This window comes from Corylus avellana, chromosome 7 (assembly GCF_965113065.1).
Source record: "Corylus avellana chromosome 7, dhCorAvel1.hap1.2, whole genome shotgun sequence".
Classification (NCBI taxonomy): Eukaryota; Viridiplantae; Streptophyta; class Magnoliopsida; order Fagales; family Betulaceae; genus Corylus; species Corylus avellana.
The window spans coordinates 23,052,415-23,068,596 of record NC_142496.1 but is presented as its reverse complement, the minus strand read 5'-3'; the positions used below and the strand labels follow the sequence as shown (position 1 = coordinate 23,068,596).

The 16,182-nt window shown below is 36.8% G+C and overlaps 3 protein-coding genes across 4 annotated transcripts; all 3 read left to right on the top strand.

Moving 5' to 3' along the window:
* Positions 1-1,659: 1,659 nt before the first annotated feature.
* On the top strand, positions 1,660-5,063 carry LOC132185828 (outer envelope pore protein 24, chloroplastic). Its single transcript, XM_059599624.2, has 3 exons — positions 1,660-1,962; positions 2,322-2,681; positions 4,688-5,063. The coding sequence occupies exons 1-3, from the start codon at positions 1,756-1,758 to the stop codon at positions 4,766-4,768; spliced, it is 648 nt and encodes a 215-aa protein (XP_059455607.2). The 5' UTR covers positions 1,660-1,755; the 3' UTR covers positions 4,769-5,063.
* A 2,272-nt stretch (positions 5,064-7,335) lies between these two features.
* On the top strand, positions 7,336-12,425 carry LOC132184587 (DNA ligase-like protein). 2 transcript variants are annotated; one of them, XM_059598276.2, is made up of 11 exons: positions 7,336-8,237; positions 8,330-8,384; positions 8,498-8,597; positions 8,693-8,948; positions 9,704-9,757; positions 9,863-10,002; positions 10,331-10,898; positions 11,087-11,198; positions 11,332-11,381; positions 11,747-11,890; positions 12,007-12,425. In XM_059598276.2, exons 1-11 carry the CDS (start codon positions 7,443-7,445, stop codon positions 12,253-12,255), a joined length of 2,523 nt encoding a protein of 840 aa, XP_059454259.2. In that variant the 5' UTR covers positions 7,336-7,442; the 3' UTR covers positions 12,256-12,425. The 2 variants fall into 2 exon arrangements, with proteins under 2 accessions (XP_059454259.2, XP_059454258.2); XM_059598275.2 differs by having other exon boundaries at positions 11,998-12,425.
* A 1,072-nt stretch (positions 12,426-13,497) lies between these two features.
* LOC132185060 (putative membrane protein At1g75140) lies at positions 13,498-15,941 on the top strand. The gene has a single exon (XM_059598890.2). The coding sequence runs from the start codon at positions 13,788-13,790 to the stop codon at positions 15,777-15,779; it is 1,992 nt and encodes a 663-aa protein (XP_059454873.2). The 5' UTR covers positions 13,498-13,787; the 3' UTR covers positions 15,780-15,941.
* The last annotated feature ends 241 nt before the right edge of the window (positions 15,942-16,182 follow it).

Here is a 16,182-nt window from a genome sequence, read left to right as displayed (position 1 = left end):
TCTCCATCTCCTTATAGTTTTTTTTTTTTTTTTTTTTCAAAATATAATGGCTGATTTGTAAAAGAGATGGACAACATAATGATGTGGAACATCTCTTACTTAAATTCACTATATTTCATATTTTGGTGGAAAAATATGAAAAATATGACTGTTACCCAAAAAAGGATTTTTAAAAAATATGATTGTTAAAAAAAGAAAAAGTTTGAAAAATATGACCGTTATGAAATGACAAACTTTCAAAAATATATTTGTTGGAGAAATAATAAATAAATAATATTTAAATATAATAGTGAAAGTAGATAACTAAAATACTGAGTTAGATATAGGTGTTTTGAAAAAATTGGTACCTAAAATATAGAAAGACAATTCTTTAGCAAAACATTATGGGGGCCTAATTGTTTGCTTCGAGCATATATCGACTAAAAGTGTTTTAATAAATTAAATGATTAAATTTATTAATTCATATTAGCATAATTTTTATTTTTTATTTTTTTATAGGTAGCGATTTAACGTGGTATGAAAGCAAATGTTTAAAGTTCGAATCACGTTTCCTTCATTCACCTCAAATTTCAATTAAATATATAACATGTTGGGCCTTATATATTAAATGGTGTATTATAATATAAATTAAATGATTAAATTCATCTATTCATATTAGTTTAAGTTTTTGAGATTTCAAATGAAATGGATAGTCTATTCAATGACCAATATTTAAAGTCGATGTATCTAACAATACATGATTTCATATTATTTAAATTTTTTAAAAGACGTGCAAAAATTTTATTTCATATACAACATTAGATGGTCCTCAAGAGATAATTCAATAGGCTCGGACCACGCATAATGAAACGGAGTTCGCTTTTTCGAATCCCCCTCCCCCCTCTTATGTAAACATGTAAAAAAAAAAAAATGATGCAAAACTTTAAGCTATGACCATGAAATGGATAGTTGAAAACTTGAAATGGAAAATATCATATTACCCCCTATTAAAAAAAGGGTGTTAGAATATGAATTAAATGATTAAATTTTGAAAAATAACTTGCAAAAATTGATGAACCACTATTACCATGCCCTATATTCTTGGCACATTGTCTTTTTTACACTTAAGTTTATGAAAAATTGAATTAATTAATACCGAAAATACCATACATTATATTCGGAAGGTAAGTATTTGGAGTATATAAATGTCTTTTTTACCCATTCTACCGTCCGATTTAACCCAAATCTCTAACGTAGGGAGATAATTGGAAAAAAATCAAAAGATCGATACATTTTAAACTTTAGGAGGATGTTTGTAAAAAAAACGTAACATTTAAGGGGTAAGGAAAGTTACTCTTCTATTTTTTTTAATTACCGTAGCATATTTTTTAAAATAAAACGAATAATGAGAAGAAAAAAAAAATCGGATGAATGGTGATTTTAAGTTCAAGATTTGAAGAAAATAAGATCAAATGTGAATGATACAAATATTTATTAAATTTAAAATATAAAAAAACATAATAGATATTGAAACGATAAATATTGTACACAGATACACACTAGAATAGACCACCAGGGACCAACCGCAATTACATTTGCACCTCGAAATTCAAAGGCCAAAATAAACCCCTGACCAACCACATTAGGAAAAAGAAAAATAAAAAGAAAAAAACCCTGACCCATCAACCGCCAGGCATTTGTATTCACAAAGCCAAAAATCAAATAAATAAGCCGCTATCGACATCTCCGTTTGTTCCTCTCGCTGTCTTTCCCAAAATGAAGGCATCTTTGAAGGGCAGATACGAAACGGAGAAAAACAACGGCCCTGCCGCCGCTGCTTCTTTCGTCTTTAACGCCGGAGATTTCAAGCTGCGAGCTTCCTTGACCGACGCTACTGTCGTCAACGGCCCCAGCTTAAACGGCTTGGCTTTAGCCGTAGAGAAACCCGGCTACTTCATCGCCGACTACAACGTTCCCAAAAAGGTACTCACTCCCCTAGTCCCCTGTTTGTCCCAATAATTCCGAGTAAAGCCATGTTTGGTTACTCATAAGTCTTTATTATTGTGTTAAAATTCAGCGATTTTTTTTTTTTTTCGTTCAGTGTCACGGTGAGTTAGGGTTTAGTCGTAAGATATTGAATCATGTAATAAGAGTAGAGGTTGAAATGGTTGTTGTAAGATTCCAAAATTTGTACTAATTTCCTTGAATTTCTCAGTTACCAAACAGAGTATAATTTAGGTTTCTTATTTTTTAGTACACGCGCATATAGTAGTTAGGTATGACAGATGTGTGTATGACCAGAGCTGTTATTATCCTTGTCAATATTGCGGTGTGTGGAGCAGGATTTTCGGTTTCAGTTCATGAACACGGTTAGGGTTGCGGAGAAACCATTGAATCTGACTTACATTCACAGCAGAGGAGACAACAGGACCATTTTGGATGGAACCCTGGTGGTTGATTCGGCTAACAAGCTGTCGGTGAATCACGCGCTTGGCTCGGGAAATTTCAAGTTTAAGTACGCTTATGTGCATGGAGGAGTGACAACGTTTGAACCGAGCTACGATTGGGCAAAGAATACCTGGGACTTTGCGGTGGCGCGGAAGGTTTATGGTGATGATGTGTTGAGGGCTTCGTACCAGACATCGAGCCAAGTTTTGGGACTGGAGTGGTTTAGGAACTCGAAGCAGAACGGCGCATTCAAGGTATACAGAAATTCTTGTTCTTGTATTATGGGTGTTTTCCGAGACTTGCTTTTACTATTTGTGCTGATAGTGGGATGTTTAAATTAGCATGTGTATTGATCATAGGTCCACATTTCAATTGCTATTGGGTGGTTTAAAGTTAAAATAGGGCAGTTGGCGTTGCATTTTTGCCATTTATGCATAAAATATAAGAACTTTGATAACTGTCCTGTTTGGGAAAATCAAAATGTGATTGGAATTAGAATGTGCCAATTGATTGCTGGGAGAGGATCTAATCATGATTTTGTATATTTTAGAATCTCGTTGGGTTACGTTACGTATGTATTCCTGAACCTATCTAATGATTGAACTAAAGAAATCTGTCATAGCCCAGCATTAGTCTGAATTGGTTCTCTAATAACTAGCTAACATTAGCTTGCTACATACGTTGACACATATGGGCACTTATATTTGGAAATTATCATTTTCATCCACTCTAGGATTTGGTGAAGAGCCAATGGTAAGAGTTATCATATTTTGCATATACATATGTATGTACTTGTATAAGTACATAGGGTTGGTTCAAGTTACAGCTGGTGTAACTTTTTGTAATGTTACACCACTTTAAAACTTTTCATTAGGCCAATATTTTGCCAGAGCTACTGCTGAACTATACATCCTTCACACGCATGTCATGTATATCTAATTTCATATCAATTGTCTTTTAGTTTCAATCAATAACTCATGCATTTACTAGATTTTTGGAAGATAAGAAAGCCTCGTTTTTGAACATTTGTAAATGAGATACATAGTAAGCACGTCTGTTGTAATACTATACTGAAAGTTTTGAAATTGGTGTTTGTCATTGTGGTGCTGTACGTCTGATTGCCAGTGACATTGTTCAGGGGCTTGATTATGAAAAGACATCTTAAAATCTTATGATTTTATGATCTAAAAAACCCAAAACAATCCAGATCCCTACTGAAATGTAAAAATTAATGGAAAGAGGTAGATTAACTATATTGATCAACATCAGTGGGAAGTGTAAAATCCCCAATCTTTAAGCTACACACCCAAAATTTATAGCTGAAACATATTGTTATGTGCAAACTACTAGTTTTAAACATAATATAGACCTTTAATTGCAACAATTTTTTATTATCATATATCTACATTATTAGTTGTTATTTTCAAAGTTTATAAAATCTTATGATCTGCGGTTTGCCCTATGATCCCTAGAGACCCTCCCACTGATCTTAGATAGAAATCTTGGTTTAACAACCTTGGTCATTGGCGGTGTTTGAAGTGGGTGGTTGGGGTATGTTAAAGATGGTGGCACTGATAGTTGGGGTTGTGGCCATGGCAATGGTTGTGGTAGTGGTTTTGGTGCTGGTAATGCTGTTGGAGTGAATGTAGTGGTGCTGCGTCGAAGGTATAGGTTACATGTCTGTAGCAGCATTAACATTGGTAGTGTGGCGGAGAGGGTAATTTTTTTTTTGGTGGAGAGGATAGTGATGGTAGCAATATCGTTGGTGTAGCCATGGGTGCCAAAGGAGAAACTATATATATTGATAGTTGCATTATAATGGTACTGAAAAACTGTAGTCAATGTATTTCAAGTTTAAAACATTGTTTTCCTGTAATCTAATTAAGTGGTAAATAATATTCCATGTAATCTAAAGAGACCGTAGAAATGTTTAGGATTTGTATATGTACTGTAATACTAGTAGTTATGATTGAGAAACTCTTGGAAATGTTGAGAAATTCTTCTTGGGAAAGTTCTTTCCTTATGATAGGACTCTTTTTCTCTTAAATAATGCAAGATAAAGGTTTGTACTTAACTTTCAACCATTTGAATGTCTAGTTGAGAGTTTATGAGATTTCTAATGTCTGCACTGAACTTTAACTTAATGTGATATCTGTCAGAGAATAAAAGAGCTGTTTAGATTCCTAGTTGACAATTGGTTAGGTTCACACTTTTTCATTGTTGACAATGTTTTCTAACTTTAGTACTCTGTTTCTCCCAGATTTCAGCATCAGTCAATTTGGCCGAGGAAAAGAAGGTGCCAAAATTAATTGCTGAGAGTACATGGAATCTGGAGATTTGATTATCTTAGAATATACATTTTTTTTTTCATTTGCTTATTGAAATTTCTTAAGATCGGAGATACAGCTTCCTATTGGCTGCTAGGGACTTTGAGCCTTTTCTTTTGGCCTTGAACATTGTATATTTATAAGTGAGCTGATCTCGTGCTAAAGGCCAGCTCAGTAGCATTGATTGTCGAATGCTAGTTCCTCTTTTGAAATACGAACTTCTGGTCTCTATTGTCGGGGACAAGGTGTTTGTCCACACTTTCTTTCACCGAGTAATGTGCAAGAGTAATACTGTTTAGTATTTTGTTATATGATTGTTATATAATTGAAAGGAAAACTTCATGTTAAACCTTTGAATTATTGCATATTTTGAGAAGACTCTTAAATTTCAAAAACTCTCAATTTTAACCCGTTGAACTTTCAATTGAATCCCCTCCGCCAAGTTTAAAACATTAAAAGTGATAAAATGACTTTTATACTTATGATTTTTTTTTTAAAAATTTCAATTTTATACTTAATTTCAAATTAAAAATAAATAATAATAATAACAAAGTTATTAAAAAAGGACCCATTTTTCCTTTTATTTTTTAAACGAAAAATTGAAGGCTATTTTGATTTTTTAGGTATTTTCATTAGGGGTTAACGGTTGAATCTGACGGAAATGGGTCAATTGAATTAAACTAATTGTTCAGGCGGTTAAATTGAGTTTTTTAAAAAATTGAGAGGGTTTTTTCAAAACGTGCGGTAGTTCAAAGTCTAAAATGAAGTTTCTCCTAATTGAAATGGCAAGATAGTAAAAATCAGTCTTTAATTTTATTTTTTTTTAACGAATATTAATCAAAAAGACTAATTTTGATTGTTACATTATCAAGTTGTATAATATTTGTATTACTCAAAATTTTGATCCAAACGCGTACGCCTGCAAGAGTGCAAATCATGTTTGGAAAATCGGTGCTTGTTCTGAAAGTATATCCGAGCTCTTCTGTTTCGCCTTTCTCATTTACTACTTCCTTTTATGGTATAACATGGCTATATGTAGTACGCCTGTATAGTTGGGAGAAAATGGTTCAGCAAAGAGAAGATGGTTATATTGACTGTGACTCTGTGCAATCTAGGCGATACTGGACAAATAAACTCTATTTGTAATGATATAGCAGGCGTTATCAAAACTTCTAAGATGGTGAGAAATAAACGCAACAAGCCAACAATATGCCCACTTGAGTAATTTGTGTGACGAAAACATCCGATGGCAGCACCTATTTGAATTATAAATATGAAATAATACGCCGCCTTAACAAATCACTCCATTGATCAAATCATGAATCTCTCTCTCTCTCTCTCTCTCTCTATATGTATATATACCAAATTTGTCACAATTATGTTTTATGATGGATCAAGATCCATGCAATACCTAGGGTATTGTATGAACTCTAATAATTCTAATTTACTTCCTTCATTTAAAATGAAGGGTTCAAATCATGACAACACATAGGAGAGAAAGAGGCTTGTTATCGTATGCAAACTTCACATGTGTAGGGGCGGTACCCTTGAGGGGTGAGTGCGCTACAAAATTTCAAAAATGTCTTTAAATTTATAAAATTTCCTATAAATTTTATACGTTTTTATGAAATTGACCAATTTTTAAATTTTTTTTGTTTTTTGTTCTGTTCCCACTGTTCTAAAAATTATACTTTTGCACGAGTGGCAGATGGGGTTTAGAGATAATTTGGCTACTCCCAATGGCTAAATTAGTGGTGATTGAATCATTTTAGCAGTCAAAGAGGTGGTTCAATCATTCCTATAACAATCTATCCTTTTTCTCATTCAATTTCATCTGCCGCTCAATAGCCCCGAACTATATATATATATATATATATATATATATATATATATATATATATATATATATCATTGCTCTTCTTTGGAAGTTGTTAAAGCTTCAAGACAAGCCAATCTTAGAGTTCATTTTGCTGCAAAATGGGCAGCAGCCCATAACTCCTTTGGGTTATATCCATCTAATTCTCCTTTGTATTCTGCTCTCGACATGTTTGTAGCCCTCCCCTTCTCTTGTCTTTGCTTACAGCGAGCAACTCTGTTCCCATCTCTATTAGAAAAAAAAACTCTGTTCCCATCTAGGGTTTGTTTGGTAATGGGGATGGGGATGGGCCAAACACTGTTCATCACAATTTCCCAAAAAAATCAACATCAAAACATTCTAACTTTTTTACTTTTAATATCAAATCATTCACTTTTTATTATTATTCAAATAAAAAAATTACTACAAAACAAAACTTTTTCACTTTTCCATACCACTTTTTCATTTTTTTTATACCAAACATTCTTATTTTTTTTCACATCAATCTACATCAACTACAGACTACAGTGTTTAGGCCATTCCATTTGCCAAACACCCCCTAGGCCCATGTTTTAATCACAGTCGTTAGCCCATTAGCGGGAGGCCCGGCCCGGCCCGAACCTCCAAAGAAGCCGGTAAATTTGGCGGTTCAATGCCAATCCAAAAACAAAGACAACGCGCCGTCCTACAAAATTTTAAAACTTTTGCCGCCAAAGCTCTTTCATTTCTCATAGATTAATTGGATTCGATCAGTCTTCAATGTTTCAGTCCCTGAAAAAACCCTAACGACAAGTCGTTCTCCGTCGATTTCAGTGAGATTGCCACGGCCAGAGATGGAGAGCGACGACGAGCTTCAGCTATTCTCACCCACGGAGGAACCCTCTCCTGCAGTCCCTGAAACAAAGCTGAAGCGCTTGAAGAAAGCAGTTAGGGTTTCCAGCGGTCCTACCCTTAATCCATCGCCGCCGCCTCCGGAGGATTTCTCCAAATCCGAGGCCCTAGACTTTGATGAATCGAACGGCCGAGATTCCCCGGAATTGAACGAGGAGTCGCCGCCTAGGCAAGTATCGGAGGGTTTTGACGGTGAAGATGAATTGGATTCTGGTGGTTTTGATGGTTTGGGAAATGAAGAAGACGGTTCTGGGGCCAAGAGGGCCTTGGAGTTTGATTCTGTGGCTGACGAATTTGACGGAGAAGGCGAAGATGGGAGGGCTGAGATGGGGGAAGGGATTGGGGATCTGAGGGTAGAGGAACCAGAGAAGAAAGGACGTAGCCCGGCTGAGATTGATGAGAAGAGAGAAAAGAAGATGATGAAGATGATGAGAGTTGAGAGTGTTAATCGCCAAGATTCTGGTGGCTTTGATGGTTTGGGCGGTGATGAAGACGGTTCTGGGGCCAAGAGGGCCTTGGAGTTTGAATCTGTGACTGAAGATTTAGACGGAGAAGGCGAAGATCTGAGAGCTGAGATGGGGGAGGCAATTGGGGGTCTGAGGGTGGAGGAACCAGAGAAGAAACGACGTAGTCCGGTTGAGATTGACGAGAAGAGAGACAAGAAGAGGAAGAGGAACAAGAGGGTTGAGAGTGTTAATGCCCACGAGACTGCCACCGCTAAGAGAATCACTCAGAAGGTAATCTAGTCTCTAAGTACTCTACTAGTGGATCTCTTTTCTTCTTCTTCTTCTTCTTCTTCTTCTAATTCATTGCTGTTACTATTTTATAGGAAAGAAGAGATCATCTTCAGCAACTCCGTGCTGAATCTCAGAGACTCTTGCGAGGTATAATTTGTATTAATAACTTAATTCCAGGACCCTTTATTTTATTGAACTCGTTTGTGTAGTGCAAATTAATGTTTTTAATTAGTCTTTGATTGCGTGTTTGTTGTTCCTAGAAACTAGAGACGTGTCGTTTAAACCTGTACCGCTTGTTCAAAAGCCGATATCTTCAGTTTTGGAGAAGATTCGTAAAAGAAAGCTTGAGCTTTCAAAAAAGTGAGTGGTTTTAATTTTGGTTATATATTTGCGTGGAATCAGTCTTGGTATATATAAATTGGTTAATGTATTTACGCATTCTTTGCGGGTTGCAGATCTTTTGCTATAAACAGTATGTCTTTAGTTGATGATGATGACGACGACGATGGTTTTGCAATGGAGGCTGTAGTGGATTGTAATGCAGGTGGCCCTACTGGTGATGAGAGGGGAAATAATGGGATTGCGAAAATGGCGAGTGAAGAGGCAATTGAAATTCCTGATAACAAGAAGAGTAATTCAGATGATTCGTGTAAGGATGAATCTAATCACATTAAAGATCACTCCAGTTGTGAAAGTATACCATCCCAGATGGTGAGTTAAACGACTGGACAAATTCTTGATGAATTTGATTGTCGTGGAATGAAGAGGGCAATGGTGCACTAGTTTATAAATAATATGAACTTGCATGCATATATGGTTTTTGTAAATGTCATAAATTTTAGCTTACCTCAACAAATAGAACATTTGATGCATCCATGAATCTGGTTTGTGAGGGTGTTGTTGGATATTTGGAGTGCAGTTTTGGCAAAAAATCACTTATAAATGAACTTTGTTATTTGTACATAGATGGAAAATTGTCGGAAGTTTGTAAATTGGTACTTGTCTGTATTAATATAGAGCAATATACATGTTGATGTGATCGTGTGAGAAAGCAAGTAATGCCTGCTTGTTGTGTGAAGCTCAATGGGAATAATCAGACGCTGGAAATAAAACCTTGTGTTTATAATCGCACAACATTTTGGTTATCACTTTCAACCCTCTTAGTGTGATATCTGAACTAGGTTTTTTGTTATTTTAATTGCCATCAATGCCAGTTCTTCAAAGAAGTTAGAATTTCCTCATAATTTTTAGAATGCCAGTTTGCTGGCGCCCAAGACCTAAAGAAAAAAAAAATTTGCTCGGGTGAATGGTGAAAAGGGATTCATATTGCCAAATGCAGACCCCAATTAGTTGGGACAAATACTTTGTTGAGTTTTATTATCATTGTCTACTGATTTTGTACAAGATGGGTGCTTGCATCATGTTGAGATGGACTTACCATATGATGTATTGCCTCAACTTTGCAGGATGTGGACGAGAAGTCCAGGCAAGCATTTCGAATACCTATTGATGATACTCAGGTGCTTTTCTTTTTTGGTGTTTCACGTCTTCTGTTTGAAAGGCATTATTACTCTATTGGTGGATTGCATATAATGAAAAAATTACTTGTCTATTGTATGTTGTAGGAGCTGTTACCTGATTCCCCAACAAGTGACTCTACGGATGAGCTACCTAGTGAGACACCCAACAGTCCCTTGGAAGAAGTTCTGGCTCCATCCATACTTGCAATGAATTTAAAGCTTGATTCTGCTCCTCTTGATGATGTGTAAGTGTTGAATATTTTTCTTCTTTTGTGGTGTCATGTGGGCAATATCATTAACCATTGTGACCTGATAAATTATGCATTCATTACACCTCATGACTCACTAGGATATCTGTCTTTGCAAACTAGGCTTTTACTCTGATTATCTACATCTATCTCAATTAATTCCCGTTCTCATCATCTTCACAAATCATAAAAGAGTTTTTATTTTCATGTGCTTTCCATACTATTGTTGGCTCTTAAATTTGAGACATACCATACCCCGTTCTAAACTATCTTCACTATACATGTGTTCGAAAATGTAATGTTGACTACTGTTTGTCTTTTGTAGTTCTTCTGATGAAGAGGACAATAGCAAAGAGAACAATGATCCCCATCCACATGGATTGTCTGAATCTCCAGATGGCGATCCAGTTAAAGCTTTTGTTGATGATGAAGCTGAGGAAGAAGATGATAGTGATAATGACATGCATCGTTTCCAAGATAATGAAGAAGAGGACGAAAATGAAGATTTTGAGGAACTTAAAGATATGATAGCAACTGAATATGAAGAAAAGACAATTGATAATGAGAAGCGTAATGAACTCCATCAGAAGTGGCTTGAGCAACAGGATGCGGTTGGAACAGAAAATCTTTTGCAGAAATTGAAGTGTGGTTCAAAATTGAATGACACAACTTTGCTTGAAGACGAAGAAGATGAGGAAGGTGAAGAAGAAGGAGAAGATTTTGGTGATGAAGCTGCAGAAGATTTAATCCCAACAAATGTTGCACGAATGAATTTAAGAAAAGTAAAGCAAATGATTCCTCAAATGTTTACGGATAAGGATGATGTATACTTATCATCTGATGATGAGGAAACAGAAAAGAGGCTATCTAAGCAGTGCATGGTTGAGAAATCTGTGAGTTTGTAGCAGCTTATGATTTCCAGATTTATGATTTATTTTCTGATGCTTTGTCGGAATGTTATGCTAACTCATCTAAAAATGGTTTCAGTTCATAGGTTTTGTTTAACTTAATATGTATGCTATTTGTTCTGAGTAATAATTTAGTTCACAAGATGGTAGCTGAAGGTTATGATATGAAACAGGAGGAGCAAGCTACGCTCTTGTCACCAGCAGAGGATGAGAGTTCCAGAGAAGTTTTTGGTCTTATAAAGAAGCTGAATATTGTCCCCGACACTAAGAAAGGCAAAACACCTTGTAAGATCTGCTGTATATTTCACTCAATTTGTAGGGTTGTAAAAGTATGCAGCAAATGTCTCCAGTCTTCTGAATCTTTTTTTGTTAAGCTTACCATCTTATTATTGTTATTGCTATTTTTTCTTTTTTGCAGCCGTTTTTGATATGCCATTCACTGGAGGAAAGAGGAACACATTGTCCAAGGTAAACTAGTTTGCAGTTAGGATGTTAAATGCAGATTGCAAAACTGTTTAGACAGCTATTTTACTTCAATTGATTATTCAGGTTACGCGACAAAGAGTATCCAAAACTAAAACTCAGTGTGTTGAAGTGAAATATCAAATAACACAATCTTGTGCGTGACTGATTCCTGTCTCCCTTCCCTGTTTTAACATGCACCTTTACTTAAAATAATTCTTGAACACCTTTAGCAGACAGGAAATCCAGTCCTCATTTTCGCATTTTCTTATCAATCTTATTATACACATGCACGTACACAAACCAATGGTAGATCAGTGATATGGAACTAAGTAAACTAACTACAACTATTACATTGGTTAATGTTGCAGTCTTCTTTCCTTGGTTGGGGGTCAACTCATTCTCTACCATCATCCAAAAGGCATGCATCAAGCACAGGTCGTTCTTTTATCTTTGCTCGAGATGACAGCAATAGCAGGAGTGCAATCTCAATATCAGAGGATTCTTCAGATACGGTAAGCTCTAACAAGGAGCACAACAAGGCTGAAGTATATCCAATATGTGTTCTCTTCATATTATGAGTTTTATTTCTTTTTACCAATGATAATTTGGTTTGAATCAGAATGCACAGATTCAGAGAGAAAATCGACCAACAAGGCCTGCTTCAGCCAAGTTCAGTAACTCACAAATTAAAGCTAGTACCCAGAGCACACAATCCGTGGCTGCAATGAAGTCAGGCACTTCACTGTTTGAGATATTAAGGCAATCTTCCCTGCAATCTAAGCATCGCACTGGGGATAATGTGGTTCTGGAAACTGAATCTGTATTTGCTGCATTCAAATTGGCAAAGAAGCCGATGAAGACAGAAGGAAGAGCCTAATGTATATATAATAATGTATTATTGTTGTTTGACTTCAGTTCATTTGTCTATCATATATTCTGTACATCTGTTTGATGTTTGCTTGATTTATATGAAAGGATGGGAGTGATGTATAGCATTACTCATGTTAATGAACAAGTCCCATTAAAAGCTGATGGTTTAATAATCAAATTTAGGGTTAAATACTTTCTGATTCTTGTACTCTAAATTTATATCAAATGGTTCCGTGAGTTTTTAAAAGTGAAAAAAAAAGAAAAAAGATTTATGTCTTTACCATTTATCTTATTATTTCTTGTCCACATTTTATTAAAAAAGTTAGCAGATTTATGTTGTAACATATTCAAGTTGTCACGTAAAATCAATAAAATATTGTTACATATCTATTCTTGTCACTTCAGTATATCATTTCAAAAAAAAAAATAGAAAGAAGAAAGTGATTACCGAATAGGTCGAAGGGGTGGGGTATCCAACAACTTGCACTTGGAAGAGCGGTTGTTGGGATGGGGCCTCCCTCAAGACGGACCCAATAACCACTTTTTTTAAAAAAATAATATGTTGATTTATCAAGAATCGACATGTGCCAATGTCTTATTGGTATTATGTGATGGCTTGAAACGTGGCATAGTTAATGGAATATGGACACAAATAAAACAATAAACGGTAAAAGTACAATAAACGTCATCACTTTTGATAACAATTTGATAAAAACACAAGTAAATGGACTAAAAATGTATTTAACCTCGCCGTTTATTCTTCATATGGTTTGATAGATTGAAGATCGTTGCTAGTTTCGGTCTTATTGGCATTGACAATGAATAGGAGATTTATATGCCTTATATATATATATATATATACTGCCACATAAAATAAGTAATTTGACGGTGCCGAACCATACTTATTGCCAAGGTCACCAAGCAGCCACCTCCAAAAAAAAAAAAAAAGTAATGCAGCCATACAATACCCAAAGATATTGCATCAAATGAATCAATTACTCACAAAAAAAATAAAAAAATAAAAAAATCTCAATTAAAAAATAAAAATAATTGACCAAACAGCGAGGGGGCAAAAAGTGACGATGGCTTTCTTTCTCCGGAAGAGGAGAAATACCATGTCCGAACCATCTTGTGAACTAAACAACTGTCTTCTAACACGCCTTTAGGTGTCATACGTGTCACACTATTATAGGTCTCTAAGTAAATCAGGGATAAGCCCGACCTGACTAAAACGTTTCCTTCAATTTCTCTGCTTCGTACCTTAAGAAGTGTTTTTATTTTCGGCTGAAAAATCGAAATTCCTTGCCCTAAGCTCAGACCGTTCAGACCAAGGACCAAGGTCAATACCTCACACCACAACAGCTTCCTCTCCAAAACCCAATAATATTCCAGCCGCAGATTCCTCAAATCTAACATCTGGATTTCAGTTCATTTCTTTTGATTTCCAGATCCACCCCCATAAGGACCCGCAATTCACGCGTGCGCTACAATGAGTCAATGACGAAACACTGAATCACAACCCCCTCCAAGCTCCTTCCAATGGCGAATAATCCCAACAAAGGCAAGTTGTTTTACACACTCTTTTTGCTTTTCACTTTCGCTTCTGTTTCTAGGTTATTGGTAAGCTCTAACTCTGTCCCAGTCCAACACGAGCACGATCGCGATCACGACCACGACCACGACCACGACCGCGATCTATACAGTGAACCCGAAACAGAAGTTACTCATAAACTCAATGAAGAACAAGTTTTGTTGCATAAACTCGAAGATTTAGTGAGAAGCCTTAGTGAGATAGTTACTAGGTTAGAGTCAAAGTTATCGGAGTCTCCGAAGGTGCCAATGACTACGAAGGAGAAGTACCATAAAGAAAAGGATAAGATTCTTCGAGGAGATCGCGATGGTGAAAGATTAGCCGAAGATTATGAGGAAGAGGGTTTTGTGGGTAAGACCCCAGAGGGAGACAAAGGGGGGGCGGTTTCGGTAACGAAGTATAGTCCGTTTTGGTCGGAGAGGTTTCAGTTTGTGTCGGCTGTGAAGTTGGATTCGGAGGCAACGTGTTGTAATGTGTTGCCGTTTCGGGATTATGAGGGGCTTAGTAAGTACGTCACGGTCGGGGATGAGAGAGGGAGGATTTATGTGTTTTTGAGAAATGGGGATGTTTTGGTTGAGTTCTATACAATGTCCGAGTCGCCAATTACGGCTATGCTTTCATACATGTCGATTTATAAGAATGAGAGTGTTCTGGTGACGGGGCATCGCAATGGTGCGGTCTTGATGCATCGGGTTTGGGAGGGGTCGTCGAATGGAGAGGAGTGGAGTTCTTTGCTTTTTATGGAAAATGTAGGTAAGTTTGTGCCTGCTGACAGCAGGGAAGATGTTTCGTTGCCAATAAGTATCTTGGAAGTGCATCATGTTGGGAGGATGAGGTACATTTTGTCTGTTGATGGTAGTGGAAAGATTAGGGTATTAACAGAAAATGGGACTCTCTATGGCTCAGCCATGCCAACGAGCAGGCCGCTTGTGTTCTTTAAGCAACGGCTTTTGTTTCTGACGGAGGCTGGTGCAGGGTCATTGGATTTGAGGAGCATGAAAGTTAAGGAGTCTGAGTGTGAAGGGCTGAACCGTTCTCTTGCTCGAAATTATGTTTTTGATGCCACGGAGCGGTCCAAAGCATATGGATTTACGGCGGAGGGTGATTTAATTCACGTATTGCTCTTGGGGGATATAATGAACTTCAAATGCCGGGTTAGATCAAAGAGGAAGTTTGACATGGATGAGCCTCTTGCTTTTCAGTCAATTAAGGGGTATTTGCTTATTGTTAGCGGGGAGAAGGTCTTTGTGTTCAACGTTTCATCTCAGCATTATGTTAGGATTGGTGCACCTCGGCTTGTTTTCTCTGCTGGTCTGGATGATATCAGATCATCTTTCCTAATTTATCAGACAATGGATGTGGATGCCGAGCAGAGAAGGGCGATACCCTTAGTAGCCAGTGACCGTGAAAAGCTTATTGTTGTTGGCCTTGGAAGTGGGTATGTGGGAATGTATCGCTCTAACCTTCCAGTATTTAAAGGGGAATCTAATGCAATGCTATGGACCAGCCCCGTGTTGTTCTTTATACTTTTTCTATTCGTCGCTTGGCAATTTTTCGCCAAGAAGAAGGAAGCACTTACTTCATGGGGGCCGGATGATCCTTTTAGCTCCGCGTCGGCTATGGCTGGAGCTCCGTTAGGAACCGGTTCCGGGGACAGATCTTTTGCAGACTCTTCTAGAGGTGGTGATATGATGGATCTTAGAGGTGGCACTCTCAGAGCTCCAAGAAGGTATGTCTCTCCCCAGCGTTATCCTGGTGGAGCAGCCGGTTCCTTTAGGCAGGGTTCTGCAGATCATAACCCTAGACCAGCTTCTGTTGATCCAAATTTCAGACCATCTTCAGAGTTAAAATTTAGGGGTTCAACTTTAGAATCTTCCGGTTTTCCAAAAAGAAGAGAGAGTCTATATGCAGGCAATCAGGTTGTAGAGGATAGCAATTGACTTGTTGAATCAATTGCATGAACTTTTACTTCAGAGTTCTTTCGGATTTTATCCTTTATACAGTTCATTTGGGAATATGGGCTATTTGAACTGCCAATGTCTGTAACTTGTAACTTTGTAACTTCTAGTTGCATGAGGAAATAATGAGGAAAGCTTAAGCATTTTTTTTTTAAGTCCCCCAATTTTCTGTATTGTAGAAAGATTTGTAGGAGGGGGGAGTTTGAGAGGGAGAATTGAGAATGGAGGCTAGTGCTTCTTGTTCATTTAACCTTTAAAACCCTAATACAAACATTACAATATATAGACTAAACCTAAAGACACAAAGACCAAACTACCCCTAAACCCTAATGACAATAACACTTCTAACACTCACCCACAACACTTCTAACAGGTACAAAACAGA